Source organism: Erithacus rubecula (assembly GCF_903797595.1).
Source record: "Erithacus rubecula genome assembly, chromosome: 3".
Lineage (NCBI taxonomy): Eukaryota > Metazoa > Chordata > Aves > Passeriformes > Muscicapidae > Erithacus > Erithacus rubecula.
The window spans coordinates 42,261,271-42,275,651 of NC_136689.1; the positions used below are offsets into that span (position 1 = coordinate 42,261,271).

General features: G+C 37.3%; 1 protein-coding gene across 2 annotated transcripts in view; it reads left to right on the forward strand.

The window, feature by feature from the left end:
* Window positions 1-14,381, forward strand: part of DNAJC13 (DnaJ heat shock protein family (Hsp40) member C13) — a 56,778-nt gene that overhangs the window by 7,979 nt on the left and 34,418 nt on the right. For both annotated transcript variants that reach the window (XM_079302021.1, XM_079302022.1), the window contains exons 2-17: window positions 61-141; window positions 4,507-4,582; window positions 5,075-5,224; window positions 5,571-5,612; window positions 6,688-6,888; window positions 7,965-8,171; window positions 8,257-8,352; window positions 8,493-8,584; window positions 9,395-9,561; window positions 9,660-9,739; window positions 9,819-9,988; window positions 10,798-10,897; window positions 11,148-11,255; window positions 11,752-11,907; window positions 12,630-12,686; window positions 13,899-14,020. In XM_079302021.1, the coding sequence (XP_079158147.1) occupies window positions 74-141; window positions 4,507-4,582; window positions 5,075-5,224; window positions 5,571-5,612; window positions 6,688-6,888; window positions 7,965-8,171; window positions 8,257-8,352; window positions 8,493-8,584; window positions 9,395-9,561; window positions 9,660-9,739; window positions 9,819-9,988; window positions 10,798-10,897; window positions 11,148-11,255; window positions 11,752-11,907; window positions 12,630-12,686; window positions 13,899-14,020 (1,892 nt within the window). In that variant the 5' untranslated portion in view covers window positions 61-73. The remainder of the gene's footprint in view (window positions 1-60; window positions 142-4,506; window positions 4,583-5,074; window positions 5,225-5,570; window positions 5,613-6,687; window positions 6,889-7,964; window positions 8,172-8,256; window positions 8,353-8,492; window positions 8,585-9,394; window positions 9,562-9,659; window positions 9,740-9,818; window positions 9,989-10,797; window positions 10,898-11,147; window positions 11,256-11,751; window positions 11,908-12,629; window positions 12,687-13,898; window positions 14,021-14,381) is intronic.

Sequence of the window (14,381 nt, forward strand, 5' to 3'; positions counted from 1 at the left end):
GTGAACTTTGGTTTTAAATAAGAATCCTGAGTGCTAACAGGATGTCTCCTTTGTTTCCAGGTCTTGGCACAGAATGAATATAATTAGAGAAAACAGAGATCTTGCTTGTTTCTACACAACAAAACATTCATGGAGGGGAAAGTAAGTAGCTTGAAGTTTGTTAATTTATTTTTTTTTTTTGCTTTTAAAATTTTCTGTGATGTTTTTCCTCTTTCATTGGATTTAACTGCATAGTTTTAACTTCATCCAACTGATGAATGAAAATTGAAATAAAGGCTCCTGCTGCAGTGTCTGAACTAAATGCATCTTCACTAGAATTAGTTTGGATCTTAAACGTTGTGGTTTAGCCTTCCTCTGCTTATGCTCTACACTGCCTCCACTGCATTGTAGTCTGAAATGGACCTGGCCCCATCAGCTTCCAAGTCTCTTGAGGTGACTATATAAACCACTAAATTTAAAGTGGAAATGTTTCTTTTCTGAACAGGTTTATGGAGGAGTAGTATTTTATGTACTTTAATAGATGTGGATCACTTCTCCACACATACACTTAAGAAGTTGTGTAACAGATTATCTTTTAAACTACTAGCTTAGATAATTTGAAGAATTCTGCTAATAGAACTTAACCTGATCCTAATGGGCGTCTTGGATCTAAAGATGAATTTTTGATGATGTTTCTGTCTGCAAAGGCTTGGCAATGTGTAATAAAATTTTTCATTAAGTTGTCATAGCTGGTATCTGTTATGCTGTGTCTGAAGTCAGCTGTTATGACTTTATTTGGTATGCTTACCCACTGTTCCTTTTTACATGCATGGTATCTCTGTAGAATGGGATTTTTCCTTACTATCTAAACATCAATATAACAAAGAGAGTGGGTTATCTGCACTTTGGGAACATGAGAACTGCTTGTTTCTAATGGTTTTATGAAGAGGTATTGTCCAAATCTGTTGTTTGACCAGTAAATTGAAACTGGTTGATTTTTTTGTTTTGTTTTGTTTTGCCTGGGTGACACATTCATCCTATCAAAGACTGAGAATACTGAGAAGGAAAGGAGAATGGGCTTGCAGCAGTCATGGATCTTTCACAGCTGTGCTTTGAAGAACCGTGAGGTTGCTTCAATGTCTAATCGAAGAGCTCCCTGCTTTATTAAAAATTAAAACTCTGGGTAGTTCAGAGTCCAGACTAGACTGAGCAGCTCTCTGAGTGCAAAATCTTTACCAGAGTTGTGATTAACTTGAAGTTTTGATTGACTTGAAAGAAATTGTTTAATGTTTAGTTTTTTTCTCAGTAGAATTGTCTCTGGTACTTGTGTAAATTGAGTCTTACCTGAGTTATGATCCATGCATTTGGAATCTTGTGGGTGTGGATGAATAAACTACTTCCCTTAGTAACAATAAGATACTCCATTGCAATTGAATAATAGAACAGTTTGTCTCTCCTAATCTTTCTATTCCCCAATAGAAAATGTCTGGTCTCTTCCTCAGAATTTTCTGTGGTATATATGCAAGTTTAGTGTGCATGTGATTTGAGCCAGTTGGTGAAAATCAAATACATAAACTTCAGATTTCTTATTTTGCCCAACTCCTCTCATTAAAGAGCCTGAGGCAAGCTCTTGAAGTTATGATCTTATTACCTTGATGGTAACATTCTGGTACACTTACTGAAGTCTTACAGAACTAGTCTAAAGTCTAGAACAGATTTATTTTAAAAATACAATGGTGTGTTAGTTCTTTCCCCCTCCCTGTAAAAGAATTATTTAGTAAGTAGTTGCCTCTTGTTTGTTGCAGCAGAAGCTTATTTGACTCTTAGTAAATTTTCCATTTGAATTCTTTAGGCCACTCAGTTCATAGTTATACATTCTCAGTATAGTCTTATGTATAACACTAAAAAAAACCCTATAACTTAATGTGTGGTGCTAAATGAGCCTGAATCATTTTGACTACTCAGAGAATTTGTCACTTTGAATCTTTGAATATGGGCTCTGTGTGTCTATAGATTATTTTACAGTAGTGCAAATGATGATGCTCCAGTGTTAATCAGTAGATCTGTAAAATTAATGAAGATTGTTTTGGTTTGGTTTTTTTTGTTGGTTTTTTTTTTGGTTTTTTTGGTTTTTTTGGTTTTTTTTTTTGTTTTTTTTGTTGGGAGTGGTGGTGTGAAATTTATCTGCCAGGTTCATTCCAATTAAAAAGATCTCTCCAGTGCTTTAAAATAACTAGTGAACAGGTAATAGCCTTTTTACAGGGAAGAGGACATTTGCTTCAACTCTTCTAAAAACAGCCTGGTATTAGACAGCACTGCGAGTAGTTTGAGAGACAATTAGTAGCAAACTCTTCAAGTCCTGGAGGTATGAATACATTTCTTACATATTTATAGGTGAAGTTCTGAACAAAAGTAAGCCACATGTAAGAGCTGACTTCTGAATGTCCTCTGTTCGTGAAACAAGACTTGGGTCTTCTGAATTTACCTATGGAGAGGAAACAAGGGAAATGGCAGCTCAGCAAGACTGCTGTTTTGTCTTGTGTTCCTTGTCCCATCACATATTAAGAATGCTGGATAATAAATGCTTCCTGAATCTTGAAATGTAGGTTTGAGCATAAGAGTAGAAAAGGAAGGGACTATGATGTTTGGAAGCTGATATTCAGTTACGTGTAATGGTTGCAAATCCTTACTCTGCCACAAAGCACTGTGCAGCTCATAGGAGGCTAAGGAAGTAAATAAAACCTTGAGCAAGTAATACAGAGCTTCATTATATGTGACATGCTGTTCCAAAGAACTTTAAATGAACCTTACCTATGAGCCATATAAAAGACAGAATACCTACCTAAATTGTGCAACGAGAGGGAACAGTTGTTTTCTTTTTATGAACTAAGAACTGGAGCATTCTTTGTCAGGCTGAATATAGTGGAATTATTAGCAGCTAGAGTGGCTTCAAACATTCTGCTTCATTACTTCATGACTTCCTTGACCTGCATCTTAAATAAGGAAATTTCAACTATATGGAAAAACAAATAGGTTTTGCAAATATGTTAAACATCCTTAAGGTGACAGATCAGTTCAATACAGATGCTCCTAAGCTTTGAAGAAAATAAGCACTTGTTTTAATTATTAAGTAAATTCTGGGCCAGTAAAGGCAGCAATTCACACTGATTTATTTGAATAATAATGGAAAATGGAAGGATATTAAGTTTGTGAGATTGTGTAACTGTCAGATGGATGCTCTTGACCTTCCTGTTATGTAGGAGCTGCTCTGAATGTATTTGAAGCCCAGGCAAAGTTTGACTTTGACTAAATGATCGCTTGTGCTGCAGACCTGTCAAGTGAGAGAGGAGAAAGCACTGCGAAACAAGAATGCAGAGAAGGATAGATGATGTGACCTGCTGGTTCTCGATGCAGTCTAACATGGCACAGATTCAGATTAATTAAGCATCTGGTTGATAATATCTTTTCCAAGCAAATGCACAGTTTACCCAGAATTGCAACTTAAATTCCTACACTGAATCAGTTTTAATCTGGACAATTAGCCAAAGTATTTTTATTAGTTTCAAGTTCAAGAAAGGCATCCATGTTCAGATGCTGTTGCTTTAGTCAGAGGATACTTACTAGTATTGGCAGACTCTAGTTCAGGTTTGACTTTACTTTTTGGCTGGATGGTTTCCTGATGGAAGCACCCTAGAACATGGTTTGTGCAAGCAATAATGTATTATTAATGATCCGCTGTTTCAAACTCTGCTTAGTTATGTTTCAAAACTTGCAGATTCAGAAATATGTAAAGAGTCTTTATTCGCTCAGGGTATATTTTGAAGATTATCTAGGAAATGAAACCATGGTAAGGCTTTGATTTTGCACTTGATGCATCTAAATTCTGTATCTTTAGCTCACTGCTGCTTGTATCTGTTTCATCTGAAACCCAAGCAACTACCTTGCTATTCTTTAAGCCCTGTGACAGTTGATGTATCTGTGAAATCAATGCACAATGACTGTAACTGTGGTGATCTTGGTAGCTTTGGTTTACCTCAAGTTGAAGAAAATTAGGCTTGGCCATAGTAGTACTTTGACTTGACACAGTATTGTGAACAACTGTGTAAATTGGATTTCATGTTAAAACTTGGCTAAGGCAGCTTCAGACAGATGCTTTAGACTATGGCAGTAATGGTTGGGGGTTTTTTTTCCTACCTGTGTAGCCTTCTTAGAATTTATTCTGGTCTGGTAGTACCTTTCAGTGCAAGTTCCAAAGCCAGTCTTTGGTCCTGACTCAGCCACTAACTTAGGAAAAGGTAGGCATAAGTAAATCTATTTAGTAGTATTTAACTTGTATGTCCCCTTTACGGATATATAGAACAGGAGAGTTTAACATACGGTAAGGGTAAACTGCAAGCTAACAACAAAGAAAATTCCATATCCGTTTCCTAACAAAACCCTGTATATATCTTCTTAAGATCATTTTTGCAGTTCAGCATAGGTTTTCCTGTGAGTTCTGGAGAAACTTAACACTCTTTTGTATTCTAGATATAAGCGGGTCTTTTCAGTTGGAACCCATGCCATCACCACATACAACCCCAACACGTTGGAAGTTACAAATCAGGTAAATGTAATTTTTGAAGTTGATTTTTGACTTGCATTCATTATCCAGAGTGAATAGTGGCATCCAGGCTTAAGAAACCATCTAGTCTTACAAGATCTCAGAAAAGCCAGAATGTGTGGCAGCTGCATACAAAAGCACACATAATAGAAGGTCTGTGTTGCCTTCAGTAACTCTACAAATACCCACTAGGGTTTTGTACTTTTAGGTAATTTCTCTTTATTGGCCAGCAAGTAGTAGTTTGCCTTTGGCTGTGCTGTTCTGAAGGAACCAGGCTAAGTTTGATCACTGCTAAGTTGTGGCCCTGAAGGGAGTTGGGACACTTAGTTACTTTGCACAGTATCAAATAGGAAGCTCAAGCTTATGCTGTCACCTAGCATGCTAGCTGTCATCTTGTTACAGGGTTATTTATTATTGGTACTAAGGGGTTTTGAGGAGGAGAGATGTAGCTTCAAAATTACTGACCGTATAACCTAATTACTTTCAATTGTCTAGTGGCCTTATGGAGATATCTGTAGTATTTCTCCTGTTGGAAAAGGACAAGGAACAGAATTTAACCTCACTTTTCGCAAAGGGAGTGGAAAAAAATCTGAGACACTTAAGTTTTCCACAGAGCACAGAACAGAACTCCTTACAGAGGCACTGGTAAGATTTTTATTTTTATTTTCTTCAAGCGGTAAGTATTTGGTTACCACTGCCATCTGTGGTAGCTTATTATGCTTTCTTTCTCTGAATAAAAAGTAGGAAAGCAAGTTTTTTGAGCTTTTATGTTGATGATCTTGATCTAGTGTCAGTTGGAGCAAGTATGCATGATTTGTAAAGAGCAAGTAAAGCTATAAATATTGAATATATTAAACTGCAGTGGAATGGTGAGCCTTCTGAGAGGCTTAATATTTGAGTCCTGTAAAACAGAGTCTGCTTAAATGTAGACTTTCTGGATAGATGGGTTGTCATGTTTGCATTCATTCACTGTTTACTTTTGTCAAAACAGAGATTCAGGACAGACTTCTCGGAAGGAAAAATCACAGGACGGGTGAGTGTCTGGTTTATCTGCATCGTGTGGTTTAAGGAAATTATCTGAAGACTGAAACTTCTACTTTGTTCATGTATTTAATGCTTGTGCTATGTGTGCTACCTAAAACTAGTTTTGTGAATTTGGATCTCAAGACTGAGATGAGAAAATGGAGTTTGTTCAAAAGCAGTGGGAACCTCTTTTCTAGTAGAATATTTGAACTCTCTTTGGTTGGCCTGAGCCTTATACTTGTACATGGACTATGAATGTTACTGTTGAAATACAGGGCTGTGCTGTGTGGAGTTCTAATCTGGAGAGAAGAAAAACATTGACTCATTGGTCAATATTTGCTTTACTTTATAATTAAATATTTTCTGCATAACATCTGGAACATTTGATGCTCCCTAGAAGGATTTCTATAGGTCAGATTACAGACAAGATCAGGGTTTACTAAATTGAGGTAATACAGTAATAAGCAATGCAGTCTACAGAACTGGACTTTATATTTGTCTTTTTGTCATAGAATATAGCACTTCAAGTGCTTAAAGTTACTTTAAATAATTTGAAATCTTGCATAGGGTATGCTCTTGAGCCATGAGCATAGTAACATGGCTGGAATATGGGGATCCCCTTTGTCTTATTATGGTTTAGAACAGATCTCTTACTTTTGCTGGTTTAATTAAGTTAGCATTTGTAATGAAATGTGATTGCAGGAGATGAAAAATTTTCACTATAGTAACAAACTTACCTTAACTTTGATTTAATTAGCTGAATAACAGCATTTGGTGTAAATGCTGTTTCCTCATTTTACCACAGTGTTCGAAGTCTGAGTGGACCACCTTCTGCAACAAGTGAACTTACTTCCTTTAGGAGTGGCTCTTTTGGGATTCTGTTCTTGTTTCAAAATGCATTGTTTAAGCTGTGACCTCCTTGTCAGTTAACAGCTGCAGCTACTTTCCTTTGCTTCATAGTATCTTTAATATAGATAACATTAAGGGAAATTGCATGGTTTTTTTGAACTTACTAGCTAAGTAGAGAACTACTGCTGTGTAGTAAAGGAGTGTACATAAATGTCTAAAAGTACCTCTCTCATCAGAGGTATAACTGCTATAAGCATCACTGGAGTGATACAAGGAAACCTGTGATTCTGGAAGTGACTCCTGGAGGAATTGACCAAATTGATCCTGCTACAAATAAGGTCCTGTGCTCCTATGACTACAGAAATATTGAAGGCTTTGTTGATATTACTGGCTATCAGGGAGGCTTCTGCATCCTCTATGGAGGATTTAGTAGATTGGTGAGTATTATATCAAAATATTTTTGTATGATTCCTAGGATGTTTATAGCTGCATATTTAATAATGAAGTTTCAATATAGTTGGAGCATTTAAGTACGTACGTCTTTGGGACCCGGCTGTGGAACCTCAAGGCTTATAGGCAGATCCTAAAAGGAAAGAAAATAGGTTAAAATATTTGAGAGTTATGTATGGGTTTGGTTATGGTTTTGGTGGGGCGGGGGGGTAGGGTGTATTGCATCTTTAAGAACTAGAAAGGATAAAATATCTAGTTTTTTCAGGTAATGAATATGAACGTAATGTGGATGTGGAATTTCCTATCATTTCTCAAATTTACAGAAGTGACAGGTAGAGTGTTAACTAATCTACCTAACTGATGGAGGGATTCAATTCAGAAATAGATTGATCAGTGATGCCATTGCCTCTTGAGACCTGTGATCTGATTACTTGGCAGCTTTGCTTGGGAAATATTGCAGTGTAATGTTGATTCTACAATTATGACAGGGTTTCTGTGTACTGTACTTCAAACAGCTGAAAAGGATCTTTACATTATTAACCATAAATTAATTCCTAGGTATAGCTACCTCAGTCTCTACTAACAAAATAGGACTAGATGAGGGTTTCTATGTCTTTTGTACTGCAGCATGCATTTCTCTGGCATAAAACTAGCAATATATAATTGATCCTCTAGAGCTGCCCTAACCTTGAAGATCACCAGTGGTAATCCAATTGCTTTCTCTGGGTCCTCACTCCTGCCAGGCTGTCAGGGTCTGTTGCCAAGGGTGGACAGGCAAGTCATGGAGACCATAACTTTAATGGCACAGTAATGTGTAGCAGGGTATCCTTTAGAAATAGCTGCTATAGAACTTTGGGTTTTTTTATGCAAAAGTAACATTAATTGTGCATGTCTTGTGTAATAAATACCTGTCTATACTATGTACCTAGCAAAGGCTGGTCCAGCTGCTGTGACCATTCCCTACTGTTATGTATGTAGAGGAGGATTATTTATAGAACCGTGATTTTCTTTGGCATGCTGTATTTTTCACCTGTTAATTATTTTTTCTTGACAAAATTTGCAGCACCTGTTTGCCTCTGAGCAGAGGGAGGAAATTATCAAGAGTGCAATAGAACATGCTGGCAACTTCATAGGCATATCTCTGCGGATAAGGAAAGAATCCCTAGAATTTGAGCAATACTTGAATCTTCGCTTTGGAAAGTACAGCAATGATGAATCTATTACATCTTTAGCAGAGTTTGTTGTTCAAAAAATAACACCTAGGCACTTGGTAAGGCTGTCAGACTGAACATACTTGGTTCCTATTAAGTACTAAGTATTCCCTTTCCTAGCATGTTTCTCTCCTGTTTTACAAGGAACCTGTGAAAAGAGTACTAGCTCTTACAGAAGCTTGCTTAGTTGAGAGGGATCCAGCTACCTACAACATTACAACTTTGAAACCTTTAGGCGAGGTAAGGGGCATTCTTTCTCAGTACCACTTCTTCAAATAAAGGCTCTTAAAGGGAAGAATTGATTGTATATGTAAGCCTTAATTTGCAGAGTAGCTAAATAACTCTGCTTCGTGAATGTAATCCTCATCCCTTATTTTTAGGTATTTGCAATAGTGTGTGACTGTGAAAACCCCCAGCTTTTTACTATTGAATTCATCAAAGGACAAATTCGGAAATATTCTTCAACAGAAAGGTAACTGGAGCTTTTGTGCATTATAGATTCAAATGGAAGTTGGCACTGTAGTGCTTATAGTTCCTCAACTTCTATAAACTCTGATCATTGGAGGGGTTTACTTGAGAACTTGCTGTTTTAGCAGCCTGCCACTTACAAATCAAGATTTGCTACAGGAACTAAATTTACCTTCATCCCAACTTCGAGCAAATCTCTCCAGAAGTTTTCTGATTAACATGAAAGGGTGGTGGACAGTTAGATACAGCCTGTCTCTCCTAAGCAATATAGTTCTGTGTATGCAGTACTTGGTTAAATAGTATATCTGAGACATCGGAAGAAAGCACAGTCTAAGTAATATGGAAATGTGAAGGCTGTGAACCCTTTGAGCTCTCTGCTTGAGACAGTATTAGTTGATTCTATTTAAAATAACCAACAGAACAGTCCCTGGGTGCACTTGCAGCTGTAATACAGTCTAATCCTGCTAAGTGAGGTTTTGCAGAAAGCACAGGGATGAATTGGCTGACAACATGTGTCACTTGTTAACAGATAATCTAGAATTGATCCCATTAGTGAAAGGCTGCAGCTGGCTATACTGGATGTAAGTCAGTTCTCTCCTTACAGTGAATAAAGGAACACTGAAAGTTAGTGGTTTCTTCCAGAGGTGTAGCTGTGCAGTAGTGTTAATAAGAGATTCCAAATATTGGCGTCTTTTTGTTATGTGATTTCCACCCCCCTACCCCCCCCCCCCCCACCCTGTTTTCCTTGTAACTTGGTTCTTTGGCACCACTTCTCTGACATAAATTGTATTTGTGTGTCATTTTCCCAACCCAGAGATTCTCTCCTGGCTAGCTTGTTGGATGGAGTGAGAGCTTCTGGTAATAGAGATGTCTGTGTGAAAATGACCTCCACACACAAAGGCCAGCGTTGGGGATTACTCAGTATGCCTGTAGATGAAGAAGTTGAGAGCCTTCATCTGAAGTTTTTGGCTGCTCCTCCAAGTAAGCTAATGCTTCTTTGTGAATTTATAGTGCTCTTTAAAGCACACAGATATTGAGTCAGGTATTGTACACTTATCTTTTGATATGTCTTTTTTCAGATGGTAACTTTGCAGATGCTGTGTTCAGGTTCAATGCTAACATTTCCTACAGTGGAGTCCTACATGCAGTTACACAAGATGTAAGAATAGAGCCTTTACCCATCCTTTTAAGATGTTGCTAATGCATAAAGAAATTAATGATTGTTATTTTTTAACCAGGGTCTGTTCTCAGAAAACAAGGAGAAGCTCATTAATAATGCCATAACAGCATTGCTCTCCCAGGAGGGAGATATTGCAGCATCTAATGCAGAGCTTGAAAGTCAATTCCAAGCAGTTAGACGACTAGTGGCTTCAAAAGCAGGCTTCCTTGCCTTTACTCAGCTTCCAAAGTAAGTGCAAAGTCTCTTCAAGGTTGGAAGCACTAAATGAAAATAGCTCTTGAGTAACTTATGTCTAAAAGTGAGAAATGGAATTAGGACTCCCTTCTGAAAAGGACTATAAGACTCTGTATATTATTGTTTTCAGTAGTATAAGGCTGCCACCAAGCTTTCATGCAAATTGAGACACCCAGGTAATAATTTGCAAGTAAAGCTGATTCTTCCTGTGCTAAATACTCTACCTTGAGGCAAATACCGTTTAATGATTTTCCTAGTGGAAAAATTTTTAACATGTACTTTCATCTGTCCTTGAAGTAGGCAGTTCTTCATTCTCAAAGTGTGCTGATGTCATTGCTATCTTCAATGTAAGATTAAGTGATGTTAGGAGGTTATACTTCTGTAGTAAGTACAGACTTCTTGGAGTTTACATCTTAAATAACATAAGGAAAAAAGAAGAACTGTTGTTCTGGAAACAAAAAATTCTAATATTTCGACTAGGAAATACAGAGCAACTATAATATAGAAAATTATGAGAAGAGTAAAAAAAGCACTTTGAGACCTTTATAAACTTTTGTTTCTCTATAATTAGTATCCTGTTACTACACAGATACATCTTAATTTTGATTAATGTGCTTGGCATGTTGTTAGCAGTGAAGTCAATATTTTCCTTCCAAGAATCTCAAATTTATGAAAATGTCAAGTTACTGGCTTGCTAAGTGCAATGGGAGCAGACCCCTCTTGTCTGCTGACTAGATCAGATCCTAATTTTATGATTTTTAGTTTCTTCTCTGATTTTAGTGGTTTTGCTTCCCTTTCAAAAGATTTCGAGAACGATTGGGAGTGAAGGTTGTGAAAGCCCTCAAAAGGAACAATGATGGCGTAACCCATGCCTCTATTGACATGCTTTGTGCTCTTATGTGTGTAAGTATTAAATTTCAGGTTCTTTTACTTTGGAATATGTGAACTTCAGGCTACTGAGAGATGTGGAAATAGGGACTGCCATTCAATTTGCAGTGTGTTCAGACATGGAATAACTTGTTATACAGTGATTTCTTGCTGAACTTGAAGGAGAATATGCTTTTTGTGGGTAGAAAGAGTGGCTTTTGGATTACAGCTCTTAAGAACTGAGGGTTAAAATGTGGCTGTGTAGTGAATACTTCTTTTTTTATAGCCCATGCATGATGACTATGACTTGAGGCAGGAGCAGCTGAACAAAGCTTCCCTTCTTTCTTCAAAGAAGTTTCTAGAAAATTTACTAGAGAAATTCAATTCCCATGTGGTAAGTCAAATTTTGGAAACAGATTTAAGCTTCTTTAAGTGTCTTTCCTAGCTGCAATGAAAATGCTTTTGTCATACTTAGATGTACTTTTGAATGTATTTGCACCTGCAGTTGAAAATCCAGCCCTGTCTGGCACTGAAGTTTGTTCTATTTAAGTTTGGATCTTGACAGGTTAGGACATAGCTGTCAATACTGCATAATTTGAATGTCCTGCAATAAATGTTTGCATGTTTAATATGAAAACTGGATGTTTCTTTTAAGTAAAAGAATAGCATAAACTTGGATTTGTGGGATTAAACTAGATAAAAGTAGTTTGAGTCTCTGATATGCTTTAGAAACCAATTATTTACCTGAGTAGTGCCATACTCAGAATTATGGAGTATTCTAAACTTGTTTGCAGACTGTTTTAATGCTATGACAGCAAAAAGCACCTTCAGTATCAAGAATACTCTTGAACCACTGTATCTGAATTACATATCTCTCTTCCTAATTTCAGGATCATGGGACAGGTGCCCTAGTAATTAGTTCACTTCTGGACTTCCTGACATTTGCCCTATGTGCTCCATATAGTGAGACTACTGAGGGGCAGCAATTTGACATGTTGTTGGAAATGGTGGCATCTAATGGAAGAACGCTATTTAAGCTCTTTCAGGTAAGACTTACTTTTCACTATTATTAGAGGCTTCAGGTAATCATTGAACATTGACATTTTTCTTGTTTTCCTGAAAGACAGATTTGTCTTCAGCTGGTTAATGTGCCTTAATCTTTTCTATCTTGATGAATATTTTAGTGGCCTATTATTTTGCCTTCACTTATCAGATTGAGGTGATTATTGGTGAATGGTATGCCAAATCATTGTAGAATAGACTGCCTAAGACCCGTTTCCAGAAATACAGTAAAATACTACATGGACTGTAAGACAGATTCAACAGGTGCACGGATCTTCCACCAATTGGAAAGTCTTCTGCCTTTTTGTTTCTTTCTCAGGAAATTAGAGTTAAGAGTTAGAAAACAGGAGGAAAACATCCCCTTCAGTAGTAAACATGTAAGGATTGCAGCATTTTTTACCTAAAATGGCAGTGCCTTCTTACTGTAAAAAATACTATTTTCTTCTGCTTTGTGCTTAGTGTCAGCTTGTGTCAACCAGTTTCCTCAGCATTACTCCAGCTTCTCTGACAGGTACTGCTGTTCAGTGCCAGGAATTCTGTCTGGGAGTTGCATGAGAGATACTTGTTCCAAGATATAAGGCTAGCTTTCACAAAATTGAATTGGAGGTATAACAGCCACATACATTAGTTAAGGTAACTGAATTACAGATTATCTAATCTTCAGTTTTTGCACTTGGATAATTTTTTTGTTATCATTCTGTTCTAGCACCCTTCCATGGCAATTGTGAAAGGAGCAGGTTTGGTGATGAAGGCAATAATAGAGGTGAGATTTTTATCGATGCCTGGGATAGCATGCAAAATATGTATTGTCTGTTTTGGAAGTGCAATTGCTTACAAGGAGAAGTTTGTTATATTAGCTTCTCAAAGTGGGGAGGGGAAGTTGGAAGGGTGGGACAGAACACCTGCTTAGTTGTGAGTGGTTTAATATAGCAACTTGCTTTATCTTACACTTCGGGATTTGGAAAGCATGTGAATTGGGACGTTAGGTAGTGTCTTGCATGTCTTCATACTACAGTCAAGATTTGGCTGTAAATGTTATATGTAGCTCAGCCACATACCTCACAGCCACTAGACCTATGCATGTTAGAGGAGGAGAGGCCATATTTCTTGGGATGCATTGCCAGATGGAATGGATATGGGATTAGCAAGCAGTAGCAGTCCCAGAGCAGACTAGTGATGCCAGCCTCTGTTCTTGCTTTGGCTTTAAGTTTCCATACCACATAATGTATGGGCCAAGTCCATACTTCTCAAGGGTTGCTCATGATTGTTGCAGAATGACCTTGCTGATGGACTCTTGACACTTCCTGGGTTGAAATTCAGGGCTTAAGTTAGTGCCTCATTGTATCACAATGGCTTATGCATCTGAAATCCATCTAGTTATTTCTTGGAATGGAAGTGAATGAACACTTGAAATAGAGGTATTCCAAATCTTCAAGTTTCCAGTGATATACCTGATTATGTTAGCTAAAAGTTACTATGTTGTTTATTAAAAGTCCTATCATTTAGACAGTAAAAGTATTGCAAAAGCTTTTTCTTATTCATTGCAACTAATGTATCTTGACTGAGTGGCAGTCTTAGTCATGTAGCTGCTTAAACTGAACAGCAGCCATTAATCTTAAATGGTTACTGTCAGCAGAAGTCAAGCAACAAGCTATTGTGTGGCTGCTGTTCTTTGTTTAATCCTAATTTATAATTGCAGTGTGAAAATTCTACTACAACTTCCTGATGTATGATGGGAGACAGGCATCCTCTTCAGTTACTGTCCTTACAGATGTAGCTACTATCTGGTCCATGGCTTTACTACAGCATTGAACTATTGAGAACTTTCACTTAAAACCTATCATACTCTAGCTTCTGTTTTTTGAATATTAGTTGGCATAATTGATGGTCAAGATGGCCTTTGAACTGTAGACTGAGATAAAAGCAGCTTAATTAAGATTCTTTCTTTAGTAATCATCTTGCCCTGTTTCCAAAGGAAGGAGACAAAGAGATTGCTACCAAAATGCAAGATCTTGCCCTCAGTGAAGGTGCCTTACCTCGTCACTTGCACACTGCTATGTTTACAATAAGCACAGATCAGAGGATGCTTACAAATAGGTATGTCCATCTCATTTGATATATCATGTTTAAAAAAATCTAAGTAATGACCTAGTGAACACTGGGAGGTCAGAGAAGAAAAGTTGCAGTTCTTCAGGAGAATATTTTCTTTAGCAGCTGGTATGTTTTAGTAGAGCAAGCTTCAGATTGCAGCCACCTGATAAACCCTTGATTATTTTTTCTTAATGTGGGCTTGGGTTGGTTACTTGTTAATGGCTCAAGTTTTGATTTATATTTTTTATAATTCAGGGAAAGAAAAGTCAAGCAGAATGTTTGGAACTTTTAAAGAGTTTCAACTTTTCCTGTACAACTGTATAAAAATGGCTGTGCACATCTCAGACATCTCGCATGCAGCTAGGGT